This window comes from Schistocerca serialis, chromosome 3 (assembly GCF_023864345.2).
Source record: "Schistocerca serialis cubense isolate TAMUIC-IGC-003099 chromosome 3, iqSchSeri2.2, whole genome shotgun sequence".
In the NCBI taxonomy this organism is placed as follows: domain Eukaryota; kingdom Metazoa; phylum Arthropoda; class Insecta; order Orthoptera; family Acrididae; genus Schistocerca; species Schistocerca serialis.
This window is the reverse complement of record NC_064640.1, coordinates 893,651-908,094: the sequence shown is the minus strand read 5'-3', so window position 1 is coordinate 908,094 and position 14,444 is coordinate 893,651. Positions and strand designations below refer to the sequence as shown.

Here is a 14,444-nt window from a genome sequence, read left to right as displayed (position 1 = left end):
AAACGTCAAGAATCGACCAAGACACAGTCAGTATTGTAGCTGTAAATTTGTTGTAGCTGTGTTGGAAAAGTACCAGAGCTTCAAGCGCTGATAGAAAGCACTGAAGCTGAAATCGTTATAGGAACAGAAAGCTGGCTAAATCCAGAGATAAATTCTGCTGAAATTTTTACAGAGGCACAAACTGTGTTCAGAAAGGATAGATTAAATAAAGTAGGTGGTGGTGTGTTTGTGTCTGTTGGTAGTAGTTTATCTTGTAGTGAAGTTAAAATAGATAGTTCCTGTGAATTGCTATGGTTAGAGGTTATACTCAACAGCCATACCAAAATAATAATTGGCTCCTTCTACCGACCCCCCGACTCAGATGATATAATAGCTGAATGTTTCAAAGAAAACTTGAATCTCATTACAAATAAGTACACCACTCATACAGTTATAATTGGTGGAGACTTCAATCTACCCTCGATTTGTTGAAGAAAATACATGTTCAAAGCTGGCCGTAGACAGAAAACATCTTCAGAAATTGTACTAAATGCTTTCTCCGAGAATTACTTTGAACAGTTAGTTCATGAGCCCACATGAATTGTAAATGGTTGCGAAAACACACTTGACCTCTTAGCCACAAATAATCCTGATATAATAGAGAGCGTCATGACGGATACAGGGATTAGTGAACACAAGGTCATTGTAGCGAGGCTCAAAACCATATCAACCAAAACCACTAAAAATAAATGCAAAATATATCTATTTAAAACAGCTGATAAAAATTCGCTTGATGCCTTCCTAAGAGAGAGTTTCCATTCCTTCCAAGCTAATTATGTAAGCGTATACTGTATCGACAGAAATAGATAGATTCATACCGCGTAAGTTAATAAGAGACTGATCCACCATGGTACACAAAACATGTCAGAACACTGTTGCAGAAGCAACGAAAAAAGGATGCCAAATTCTGAAGAACGTAAAATTCCCAAGACTGGCTAGTTTTACGGAAGCTCGAAATTTAGTGTGGACGTCAATGCAAGATGCTTTTAATAGTTTCCACAATGAAATACTGTCTCAAAACATGGTAGAAAACCCAAAGAGAGTCTGGTCGTATGTAAAGTACACCAGTGGCAAAAAACAGTCAATACCATCACTGCGCGATACCGATGGAAATGTTACCAATGATGGTGCCACTAAAGCGGAGTTACTAAATACACTTTTCCGTAATTCCTTCATGAAAGAAGAGAAGTAAATATTCCAGAATTCAAAACCAGAACAGCTGTTAGCATGAGTGACATAAAAGTAGATATCTTAGGTATTGTGATCCCACTCAAATCACTTAAGAAAGGCATGTCTTCCAGTCCAGATGGTATACCAATCAGGTTCCTTTCAGAGTATGCAGACACAATAGCGGCTTTCTTAGTAATCCTACACAACCGCTCACTTGACGAAGGGTCTGTTCCTAAAGATTGGAAAGTAGCACAGGTCACACCAATATTCAAGAAAGGAACTAGGAGTAACCCTTTGAATTACAGACTCATATCACTGACCTCAATTAGCAGTAGGATTTTGGAGCATATACTGTACTCGAACATTATGAATTACCTTGAAGAAAATAACTTACTGATTCATAACCAACATGGATTCTGAAAATATCATTCATGTGCAACACAGCTAGCTCTTTATTCCCATGAAGAAATGAGTGCTGTTGACAAGGGATCTCAGATTGATTCCCTATTCCTAGATTTCCAAAGGCTTTTGATACCGTTCCTCACAAGCGACTATTAATCAAATTGTGTGCATATGGAGTATCATCTCAGTTGTGTGACTGGATTCGTGATTTCCTCTCAGAGAGGTCACAGTTCATAGTGGTAAACAGCAAACCATCAAGTAGAATAGAAGTGATATCTGTCGTTCTGCAAGGTAGTGTCATAGGCCCTCTGCTGTTCCTGATTTACATAAATGATCTAGGTGATAATCTGAGCAGCCCCCTTAGATTGTTTGCAGATGACGCTGTAATTTACCATCTAGTAAAATCATCAGACAATGAATTCCAATTACAAAATGATCTAGAGAGAATTTCTGTATGGTGCGAAAAGTGGCAATTAGCACTAAACAAAGAAAAGTGTGAGGTCATCCACACGGGTACTAAAAGAAATCTGATAAATTTTGGGTATACGATAAATCACACAAATCTAAGGGCTGTCAATTCGACTAAATACCTAGGAATTACAATTACGAGCAACTTAAATTGGAAAGACCACATAGATAATATTGTGGGGAAGGCGAAACAAAGACTGTGCTTTGTTGGCAGAACACTTACAAGATGCGACAGACCCACTAAGAGACAGCCTATGCTACACTTGTCCGTCCTCTGCTGGAATATTGCTGCGCGGTGTGGGATCCTTACCGGGTAGGATTGACGGAGGACATCGAAAAAGTGCAAAGAAGGGCACTCATTTCGTGTTAATGCACTGTACGCATAGTGCCAGAACTGATTCACTTGGCTCACTGTCCTGTACAGCCTTATATTTTTCAGCAATAAGTCATTTGTTAGATTGTGGGTTTACAGAGGACAGTACTAACAAAGTATTCTGTGATACTGGCATTAACTGATATAACATTTATTGTATCTGCCGGGGATCTACCTACACACAATACACGTGTGTACTGCAGGCTGCTGCTTTTCTGGCACTAGTGACACCATTATGGGAGATGCAAGAAAACAGTAAGATGACAACATAAGCATACCGCACTGTCGTCACAACCACCATGGTAACATGTGGCACCAGCTTCGCTGCCATCGCAGGCACATTCTTTTTCCACAGGTCATATGCCCATCGATCACCGTGCCAATATTCTTCTGCCATGTGGCTACAAAGGATGCTGCCTAACCAGTCAGTGCCAGTTTTGCACTTAGAGTTGCTCCAGACCAAGTTTCAACCACATCTTGCCAGTCCCTCAACTGGAGTTCCCTTCGACCCATTGCAGTCATTCGCTCCAAGCTGTGTCTGAATCTTCACTCTGTACCTTATCTGAGTTCTCCGTACCAATCACCTGTGTCTTCGCTCCGAGCTACATCAGAATCCTCACTCCACGTCTCGTCTCAATTTTTCCACACTGAACCTGACACCTTCACACCCACAACCCCAGCCATGCTACCTCCATCCGAGCATGCACTTCCATCTCCGCAGGACCTCTCTCCTCATGCCCTACTGCTCTCCATCAATATGGCCACACTGATGTCACCCTACTAAGAACTTTCCCAGTGCAATGTCAGTGACTATTGGGGGATTAGAACCAAATATTGAAGCTTCAAGTCTGAATGACTGTATTGTTCTATTCAGTTTATGAGTGTAAATAAAGTTCATTTATTCTAGCTACTTAATTGGTGCTGGTGGGACCTTCTTGCCCACAACACAATAACATTTATGGCCAGAGAGAGAGAGAGAGAGAGAGAGAGAGAAGGAAGGGGGGGGGGGGGGGGGGAAGGGGGAGAACGGCATATTAACAGTCATTGAATCTCTAAGAAAATTTGGATGGTTTTAAATTTTGCCTGTACATCTGAACCCAAATAATACTGCAGATTGTCATTCAAAAGACAAGAAACAAACATCACTGTAATTTTCAAGAATGGTGTTCATATATGGTGCTGGGTGGGAAAAAGACATACAGAAGCTACAAGTATTGTACCATGTGACATTTACACCATTCACAGAGCACGTACCAAATTTCTGTAATGATACACTGTCACCAGTTGAGGTATTTTGCAGCTTGCTGAAGGAACTTCACTAGGCCAATCAAACCATTTTCTTACAGAAGTTATATTTTTATGGATTTCATGGTTCAGCATACACTTAGTTTGGTTCCTGTTTAAGATACAGAATGCATAAAGTTTCATTAGGCTGTTTAAGTAACGTGGAGGGACTGCTCACCATTTGTACTGGGAGAAATTATGACAGATGTACTGTTGCTTCAGTTCCATATTAATGCCCTACCAGTTTATTTTAATCACAAGGTAGAATTAATCAATTTGCAGCTATGAAAGGTCTATCTTTCAGACCAGAATTCACTTTGCAGTGATGTACAAATTAGATAGAAACAAGATGTGATTCAGATTCCACATTGAACTTTATGTCCCCTTTCGCCAGTTGGACAACTAGGGTAGGCTAGAAACACACACGTCACCAAAATGGTGTCCAATAGAAGACTTGCACCAGGTCATTGAGCCATAGGAAATTATTATTATTATTTCTTTCTTGTCTCAGACGTTATGTCTGGTTAAAAATGGAAGGTGACGCGGACCTTGATCAAGCATGACTTCCTTTTAACTGTACGGTATATGTTACATTGCATTTAGGAACTTTCGGGTAATTGAACAAGTGTCAATAATTACAGATTTCTGTAGTTGTATATATAAGTTTGGATGTAGCTGTATTGCATTGATGTACTGGTGGATATTGTGTGGTATGACTCCTGTAGTTGATAGTATAATTGGTATAATGTCAACTTTATCCTGATGCCACATGTCCTTGACTTCCTCAGCCAGTTGGATGTATTTTTCAATTTTTTCTCCTGTTTTCTTTTGTATATTTGTTGTATTGGGTATGGATATTTCGATTAGTTGTGTTAATTTCTTCTTTTTATTGGTGAGTATGACGTCAGGTTTGTTATGTGGTGTTGTTTTATCTGTTATAATGGTTCTGTTCCAGTATAATTTGTATTCATCATTCTCCAGTACATTTTGTGGTGCATACTTGTATGTGGGAACATGTTGTTTTATAAGTTTATGTTGTAAGGCAAGCTGTTGATGTATTATTTTTGCTACATTGTCATGTCTTCTGGGGAATTCTGTATTTGCTAGTATTGTACATCTGCTTGTGATGTGATCTACTGTTTCTATTTGTTGTTTGCAAAATCTGCATTTATCTGTTGTGGTATTGGGATCTTTAATAATATGCTTGCTGTAGTATCTGGTGTTTATTGTTTGATCCTGTATTGCAATCATGAATCCTTCTGTCTCACTGTATATATTGCCTTTTCTTAGCCATGTGTTGGATGCGTCTTGATCGATGTGTGGCTGTGTTAGATGATACGGGTGCTTGCCATGTAGTGTTTTCTTTTTCCAATTTACTTTCTTCGTATCTGTTGATGTTATGTGATCTAAAGGGTTGTAGAAGTGGTTATGAAATTGCAGTGGTGTAGCCGATGTATTTATATGAGTGATTGCTTTGTGTATTTTGCTAGTTTCTGCTCGTTGTATAAAGAATTTTCTTAAATTGTCTACCTATCCATAATGTAGGTTTTTTATGTTGATAAATCCCCTTCCTGCTTCCTTTCTGCTTAATGTGAATCTTTCAGTTGCTGAATGTATGTGATGTATTCTATATTTGTGGCATTGTGATCGTGTAAGTGTATTGAGTGCTTCTAGGTCTGTGTTACTCCATTTCACTACTCCAAATGAGTAGGTCAATATTGGTACGGCATAAGTATTTATAGCTTTTGTCTTGTTTCTTGCTGTCAATTCTGTTTTCAGTATTTTTGTTAGTCTTTGTCTATATTTTTCTTTTAGTTCTTCTTTAATATTTGTATTATCTATTCCTATTTTTTGTCTGTATCCTCGATATTTATAGGCATCTGTTTTTTCCATCACTTCTATGCAGTCGCTGTGGTTATCCAATACGTAATCTTCTTGTTTAGTGTGTTTTCCCTTGACTATGCTATTTTTCTTACATTTGTCTGTTCCAAAAGCCATATTTATATTATTGCTGAATACTTCTGTTATCTTTAGTAATTGGTTGAGTTGTTGATTTGTTGCTGCCAGTAGTTTTAGATCATCCATGTATAGCAGATGTGTGATTATTATTATTATTATTATTACTGAAAACAATTGAGAGGTATGGCGTAAAGGAAAAGTATGTAATGTATTGTAGAAATCTGCGCAATATAATGAAGGCTAGCTGATGAGTAAAACACGAAGAGACATTAATGCACAAATGAATATGTGAAATAAGAAGAAACTGTTGTAATGGGGCAAAAAAAAAAAAAGACTCAGTAATTAATAATTATACCATGCATAACTAAAATGGCAAAAACAGGATTGGAAAATATTAATAGTTCTCCTATAATGGAACAATTATTTACATCTATAGCAACACTTCAGGAATGATCTTACAATGTGTGACAGAGACTACTTGAGGACCACTACTGTTTTCTCCGTTTCCTGCTGTACTTGGGAATAGTGTGCAGGGAGAATGACTTTCAGTAATAGTGAACATGAACTATGAAATAAGAAAAACAGAGAGATACTGATACAAAAGGAAATATCACAACAGTAATTGTAAAAAAAAATTAAATAAAGAAATAAAATAAATAAATAAAAATAAAAATGAGTAGATGAAAATGGCAGCAAATGACAACAGCAATAAGGAAAACTTGGAAAGGAAATAAAAACAAAACCTGCAGAATGAAGCAAAAAAATTGGGACGATAGACTTCAGAGCAATGATGACATACAGGAATAGTGTTTTTATAGAAAGTTATGTGAGTCGCAAATATGTCACCAAATGGAACTGAGTAGTTCTGCAGTGTTAACAGTATTACTACACAGGTAACTGCTAATGGGAATGAAACCAATTGTAATATACTTTAAGAGGTATTGTAATGATATAAACCTTACTTGTATGTTAAGTGGCACTGGGCTTAAAGCTATATTGCTGTTTGTAACTCTCAAAACTTTCAGTTTCTGGCATCCGCTCTGAAATTTTTCCAGGTTTATCAGTGCAGTAGAATGCATCTGAAGAAAGGAAATATCCAGCAGTTCTAGATTAGGGCATGATGTCTGAAATAAAAGATTAAAGAAAAATATTAGTTAAATCAGATCACATGGAAATATTATCTCTGAGCCTATATTCCCAGATGCTATTTGTATCTGCATTGTCTAAGATGAGTGAAAATCATTTCAGTATCTGACACTGACCCATTATTCATTTTTTGCTAAAACTGTCTATTGAAATTAGACATAAACTGAATGACAATAGTTTATAATAGTTAATTAGTTTTCATTTTGATTACAAAATAAACAATTTCAAATATATTCTTTTATGTTGTTCTGTTATTTTATTCCCTCACAGTAAGACTGTCACATGTTATCATGGAAAATTATTCATAATAAAAAGCTAAAGTTGGAAAACTACCAGTACAACTCATCAGAAATAATTTGGAAAACTCATGTAACACTCAAATCACAATCGGGGCACCAAGTAGCAATGCTAATTACTCATCACAAATACAAGAGATCGTCAGTTCCATTCATTTCTGTACCAATTACAGTTGCGTAAACTTTAAGCATATTCCTGGCAGATTAAAACTGTGTGCTGTACCAGGACTTGAACCCATAACTCCGCCTTTTATGGACACAACTCACCCAGGTGTGACTCACAGTCTACCCTCATAGTTATAATTCTGGCAATACCTCTCTCCTATGGTCCAAACTTTGTAGAAGTCTCCTGCATACCCTACAGCACAGCAGTCACGGAAGAAAGGATACTACAGTGAAATGGCTTAGCTATAACCTGAAGGTTGTTTCCAGATGGAATCTTTCATTCAGCAACATAGTGTGCACTGTTGTGAAAGTCTGCAGCTCATGGTCTAGTGACTAGCATTGCTGCCTCTGGATCACGGGTCCCAGGTTCGATTCCCGGCCGGTTGGGGATCTTCTCTGCCTGGGGACTGGGTGTTTGTGTTGTCCACATCGTTTCATCATCATCGTCATTCGTAATAGTGGCTACATTGGACTGTGGAAAAAAAGTGGGACTTTGTATGGGCGCTGATCACTGCGCAATTGAGGACCCCACAAACCAAACATCATCATCACTGTTGTGAAACTTGTGACAGATTAAAACTACGAGCTGAACAGGAGCTCGAAACTGGAACTTTCATTTTTCAAAGGCAGTGTTACATCTAATTTAGATATCTATGCACAGCTCCTGGCCTGCCTTCACAGATTCAACTTTGTAGTTACCTCTCTCCTACTTATAACTGCTCACTGTTGTTCTATAATATACTTCTACAATATACACAGCTAAAGGCACTTCCATCCTGTTTCAACACTTTTAATTGTGCAAGCAAAACCACCTATTGGTGAACATCAACACCTAACCACAGCTGGTATCTTTCCTTTGCTTGAGTTCAGATGTCTGGATGGTTTACTCTGTGAAGTATTATGAATTCGCTGTTTCTCTTTGAAATACAATCATATTTGTTGTCAGCAGGAAGTTACATTCAGAAATCTTCCCTCTTTCTTTTAACATCACTGCAAACAATTGTTTTGACAGTACTTTGAAGACTATAGTCTCATTGATAAAGAATTATCTCCTCCTGCACCCTCTACCTGCTGATACTACACGTCTTTACTTAGGTTATTTCTTGAAATTTTAATTTCAATAACTTCTTTTATTATGATATCCCAGTAACAGTTCTCATCATAATGAGAGACAAGTCACTGAATGTAACTCAGTATCTATTTTCTAAACCATGTTCTTCACTGGCTGATTTCCTGGGATAACATATGTATAAAAAGTCTGATGTTCTGTCCAATGTTGCTTTACAATGCATATTAAATTTGCTCAGTGTAATAGTAGTCATACTCACAAGGTACCACACATACATCATGTGCTGAGAGACTTTTATCATCCTTCGCAGGTGTCATTAACTGCCATTTCTTTCCTCAGAGCTTGAAGACTGAAATCATGTTCTCTCTCTTTAGGGGCTGGCTAATTTTCCCTGTCACTGAGCCAGAATATGGCAAAAATGCAACTCCTATGGAGGCATTTTGCTTGTTTGTCTCACCTGATACAGGTTGCAAAACCTGGCAGTGATTGTACCCCTTTCGCACAATATGTTTTACAGGTAAATCAATTCTTGATGAAGATTTATGGTGTCTGAGCCAGCTTTCACACAACACGCTAGGGTCTTCAGAACATTGTGCTTCTGTGCCAGGTGATGGTGGCTGAGAGTAGCACTTGTAACTTACTGGGATGTCCATGATTACTTTGTCTCTTAGACACACTACAGGCAACTTGAGAAGTTACAGCATACAGGGAGTTTTACAGCCAGAGTACATCTCATTGCTCTGGTGTCCTGAAGATTATTTGTAATTCTGCACCAAATACAGTACTATAAATTCATTTGGCATATGGATATTGAAGAAACAACCAGGAAAACCACAGGGCAGCTAAGAGAGTCCTCATGCTTAGAAGCTTCTGTGAAGACTCCTACACAGTTGTTCTCTTATGCCTTAATAAATCTAAAATTATTCCCAGGCTCCTCAGTAACAAGGGCAGGTGCCAGTTTCAGTTGGTATTTGATCCACACCTATTGCCACAAAGCTATATTTTATGAAGAACCCAAGAGGCCTTGTTTTTGCAGACAATATGTGAAAATTAGTTCCAGACAAGGGCAACAGTTTGATATGCCAATAACCAAAATATTCTTCCTTCATGAGCAAGAAAATTGTCCAGTACATCACACTGAATTAAAAAATTCTAAGAGGGTTTTCTTTGATTTGGTTTTCAGGTGTCACAGTGTCCTATTTTGAATTTCGTAGTGACTCAGTATAGTGCCATCAGCCTTATATAAGTACCAAACCCTGCTCTTACACAGAGAAGGGGCAGTTTCATGACTAAGAATTATTGGGTCAGAAGTCTAATGCAACCCTCTCCATTGTTGCATGGCAGTGGTGGAATGCTCGATCCTGGCTGGCAGTGGCAATAGCCATGAGAAAATGGTTTACCGCTGTGTGGGTGATGTCTCCAGGTGTTGTTTGAAGACACTGGTACCTCTGCACAGCTGTTACAGGTGACTGATTTGGCGAACCAAAAATCATCCTGGTAGATTTTCATATTTCTGTGGAACAAATAGAGTATCTGACAGAGCACGTGAACACTTCCCTCTGTGTTTCTTTACCTCCTCTGATTGCTTATTTAGCTTTGGCACTCACAGCCTGAAGGGCTGTGGCATTTTCTTTGGCTGGTTGATATTTGTACTATACCAGAGCTGCACATCTGACAGATTCCAGAGTGACACTTTTCATTTGACCTAGGAACATGGTGAAAAGAAGATTATGGTATCATCCTGTCACTGGTGAGACCAGTAGAGGTGGAGCAAAAGCTTGGTTTTGGAAAGGTGGAAAAAGGAAATGGTCACACCCTTTTCCAAGCAACCAGCATTTGCCTTACGCAATTTAAGGTAACCACGGTACAAACAGGATGCCCAGGCTCTCTGCCACTGACATGTGAAAGCTTCTTTACTTCACATACTTTCACTCCATTATATCCTATGGTATCATATTTTTGGGACAACTCTGTGCATTCACAAACAACATTCTTATCCCAGAAAGGAACAGTAGATGGAATGATTGTAGTATCCGTTTGCAAACCTGGTGCTCGTCAATACTCAAGCATCTGAAAATTCTACCTCTGCTATCTCTTTTTGAAGACTACAGCATGGGAGTTTTTGTTAATAATACAGATTAATTCAAAAGAAATTGCAACATTCATTCAGGGAAAACTAAACAGAAAAATGTTTTGAAATTGTATGACCAGTACCAGTGCGGGTATATGTGAGGTTGCTAATGTGAGGGTATATGGTTCCTGGGACTTCATGGGGCTCTCTACTTGACCCGTGGGGTAGGTAGAGGATGAGCTCCTTAACATGGCAAGTGCATTAGTGTATAAGTAGGACAAGAGGCCAGGGAAGTTTTTACCAGGTGAATGAGAGTCTCATAGTCTAATACTACTTGCAGTGGTAAGTATAGTGAGCATTTTGTTACCCTCACATATATTTCAACAACAATTTCTTAGAGATCAACAGCCAGGAAGAAATAAAGAAACTGTGTATGTTGTTTACAAATACAACCATATTTTCTTTGGCCCTACAACAAGGTCATCCTTGATGTGGGAGGGTATAGCCCCTTAGCACATGTGCATCAGTGAGTTCAAAGCGGCTCTCTAGCAAAGATAAGTTCAAAGGTCTTCCCTATGCCAGTTTCTCCACATGTATCCTGTAAGACTGTATGAGAAGTTTGGTGGTACCCTCAGACTTCACAGCCCATGGTGTTTCTATAAATATCATCAGATCTTTCAGATTAAAGTAATGGTGATTGGTCTGATGGTTCTAGATTCAATTGTGCAAATTACTTCACTTTCATTTGCCTCAGTCTGTGTCAAGATGCTAACTTTCTGTACTAGTGTTTTCAATGTTGCAGCAGTTGTTCTTGCGAAGTTGGGCAACTGTTGTGTTTTGTGTAATTTTTGCTTCACTGACTTGGTCCCTCGTGTTTTCTGTGTCTTTGCTCCAAGTAAATGGAACCATCATTACTCCACAGAGTATGGCTCTCACCACAATTAGCATACAATGGTGGCAATTTACATAGGGTATTAGGTTCATTGGCAACTTTGTCTTCATTTCTGCAAGCTCCTATGCTCTTACACATACCAGCGCATTGTGTTTGAAACATTTGCATTTAGAACACCTCAGAGGGTTCGATATGTGGAGCCAGACTTCCAAGGGGCTTAGCACTCTCTGATATATTTGGAAAGAACAGGCATGTTAAAAGTCAACACAAATGCTGCTGTACTTTGGGGTTCACTATTGAACTTTTTGACAATATTTTGTACATTATCAATCTCCCATTCTTCCTTGTGGTTTACGATTTAAATTCTGAAAAATTATGTTCCTAGAAAAGACAATGAATATATTGCTTCCTTCTACACAGGAGGTGTGATCAAAAAGTAATGGGAATTTTTTAATTTCGCAGGCTTTATACGTCTGATTTTCGAAATTTTTTATCCTGTTGATACACATGTTCCTGACATCTGCCCGCATTTTCAGCTGTTTTGAATATTTAGTTTATTGTTGATAGTTGAAAAGCTTATATACATTTTCGAGTGCTTGGTAAATTTCTACTTTTGAAAAAAAGGCATCAAAGAATTTGCATTAAATTTTGGCTGAAGATGGAATAAAGTGCAGCAACACATTTGAAATGTTGACTGTGGCTTTTGGAAAATCTACTGTGAGTATGACAAAAGTTTACAAGTGGTTTAAACATTTCAATGAGCGTCAAGATGATGTTGAAGACGATGACTGCCCTGGATGCCCTAGCACATCAATTACTGATGACAATATGGAAGAGGTAAGGAAAATAGTTCTGGAATCACAATCAGAGAGGTTGCATGTGATGCCGGCATATTCACTGACCCATGCCAAGCAACTTTTTTGGATGTTTTTGGCATGAATGTGTAGCAGCAACGTTTGTTCCAAAACTGTTGAATTTTGACTAAAAACAATGTCATGTAGACATCGTTCATGAATTGTTCAATGAAGTCGACAATGGTCGAGAACTTTTAAAGAAGGTTACAGCAGATGATGAAACGTGGGTATGACACTGAAATCAAGGCCCAATCGTCTCAATGGAAACTGCCAAGAGCAAAAAAAAAATCGACAAGTTTGATCACATGTGAAGATTCTTCTCACTGGTTTGTTTGGTTACAATAGGATAGTACATCATGAGTTCCTGCATTATGGTCATATGGTCAATAAGGAACACTACCTGGAAGTTATGCGCTATTTGCACGAAGCAATCTGTCAAAAACGACCAGAATTGTGGCAAAACGACTTGTGGAAATTGCACCACGATAATGCTCCCGCTCACATCTTAATGCTTGTTCATGATTTGTTGGCAAAGAACACAAAACCATTATATTTCCTCAGACACTGTATTCACCAGAAATGGACTTCTGTGACCTCTTTCTACTCCCAAGGCTGAAGAGAACCACGAAAGGGTGTCGTTCTGACACCATTCATGGGATAAAAATAGAATCACTGAAGGATCTGAACACCATTATGGAAAGTGAGTTGCAGAAGTGAGTCCAAGATTGGAAAAAGTGCTGGCACAAGTGTATTATATCTGAGAGTGATCCCTTAAAAAGGGACAAAGTTGATGTTGATTAATAAATAAATAAAGATTCTTTAACAAAAACAAAAATTCCCATTACCTTTTGATCACACCTCATATATCTCACAAGAAATACCATGAAGATTAAATCAGAGAGAAATTTGCGCATAACAGGAGAGGGTGGAGGTGACAGTGATACCGCAAGTATCTTCAGCTACACGTCAGGAGGCGATTTGCCAAAATATACATGTAAGTTCACTAGTGTCTAAGTCTTTATGATCCTGCAAATCACAACCACTTTGTTAAAATCTAGAGTTTAGTGCAGCTCTGTCACTGCTACTCACCAAGTTGTTTTGCATTCTGTAGTACTGTAGTTCTATATGAAGCAGCAGTTTCTGCTTGCAATGTTACATTTCAAAAATGTTTCACTGTCTCCATGGTTCCTCCTAACCCCTAGCAAGTTTACAAATTTGGACAAGTGACACTTCTCTCTTTATTATTAAAAACATATTCTGGAAGTTGATATGTGTACTGTTACTATTATCTTGTTTTATTTTAGTTGGTTCATGTTCTCAACTTCTCTTGTTGATTCAAGTGTTAATATCATTCAGTGGCCCAACCAAAAATTTTATATGCTATTGTAGGATCCATGAAAATCCCATAAAGAGCTAGAAAATAAAGATATCACCTCAGATAGAGCCCAGGAATGCTAACAAAGCATTCTACAGTTAAGATTAGCAGGTACCTCAGACATTGCCTGCGAAGGAATGATTTGCTCAACAGCCATCCACTTCATCAATACATAGCATACCTTGAGATTGAAGATATTTATATAGAGATTCCTATCATTTTTGCAATTGGAGAAGTTAAGCTCAGATGCTCATTTACTGTGTCACATGATGTCCCCATGCTACACTGGACAGTGTTTGCTGAAGTACTCCCACAGAGGACTACTGGCAGTCACCAGCCCCAGCCCAAAAACTCTGAGTTCATCAAACCTGTACCCAACCCTGGCAATGAGGTGCTTGGCATTTAGCTTGATCTAGGATGAATATATGGTTTACCCAATGCCACAGATAGTGTATAAGAAGACTTTTTCTTCCAGCTCAATTATTTTTGTCACGCCTCAAAATACTGAACTTTTTTCAAAAACACCCCATACATGTATTAGTTGTTGTCAGTAACCAAGGAACAAAATTATGTTCATGTTTACTCATTTATTTTCTCAGGTTCTATGGCATAAGCCACTATAAATATACTTTACAGAATTGAGATTAGGAATCAAAAACATAAAACAAAACAAAATATTTGTGATTTTTATGTACACTTATCACTAAATTACATCAAAAAACTGTCAGGTCATTTGCCACACCAGTATGGGAATGATAGGAATGGAACACTTGGAATTATCAGAATGGGACATCATTCTGTATAAGTTAGATGGCTGACTTGATGTGCACATGCTTAGACTGGCTGGGTAATCAGCACTGTGAAACAATGGATGTATAATT

The 14,444-nt window shown here is 38.2% G+C and overlaps 1 protein-coding gene across 2 annotated transcripts in view; it reads right to left on the bottom strand.

Annotated features, from left to right (window-relative positions):
- LOC126469655 (F-box/LRR-repeat protein 6) overlaps nt 1-14,444 on the bottom strand; it is a 218,571-nt gene that overhangs the window by 127,673 nt on the left and 76,454 nt on the right. For both annotated transcript variants that reach the window (XM_050096786.1, XM_050096787.1), the window contains exon 6: nt 6,658-6,819. In XM_050096786.1, the coding sequence (XP_049952743.1) occupies nt 6,658-6,819 (162 nt within the window). The remainder of the gene's footprint in view (nt 1-6,657; nt 6,820-14,444) is intronic.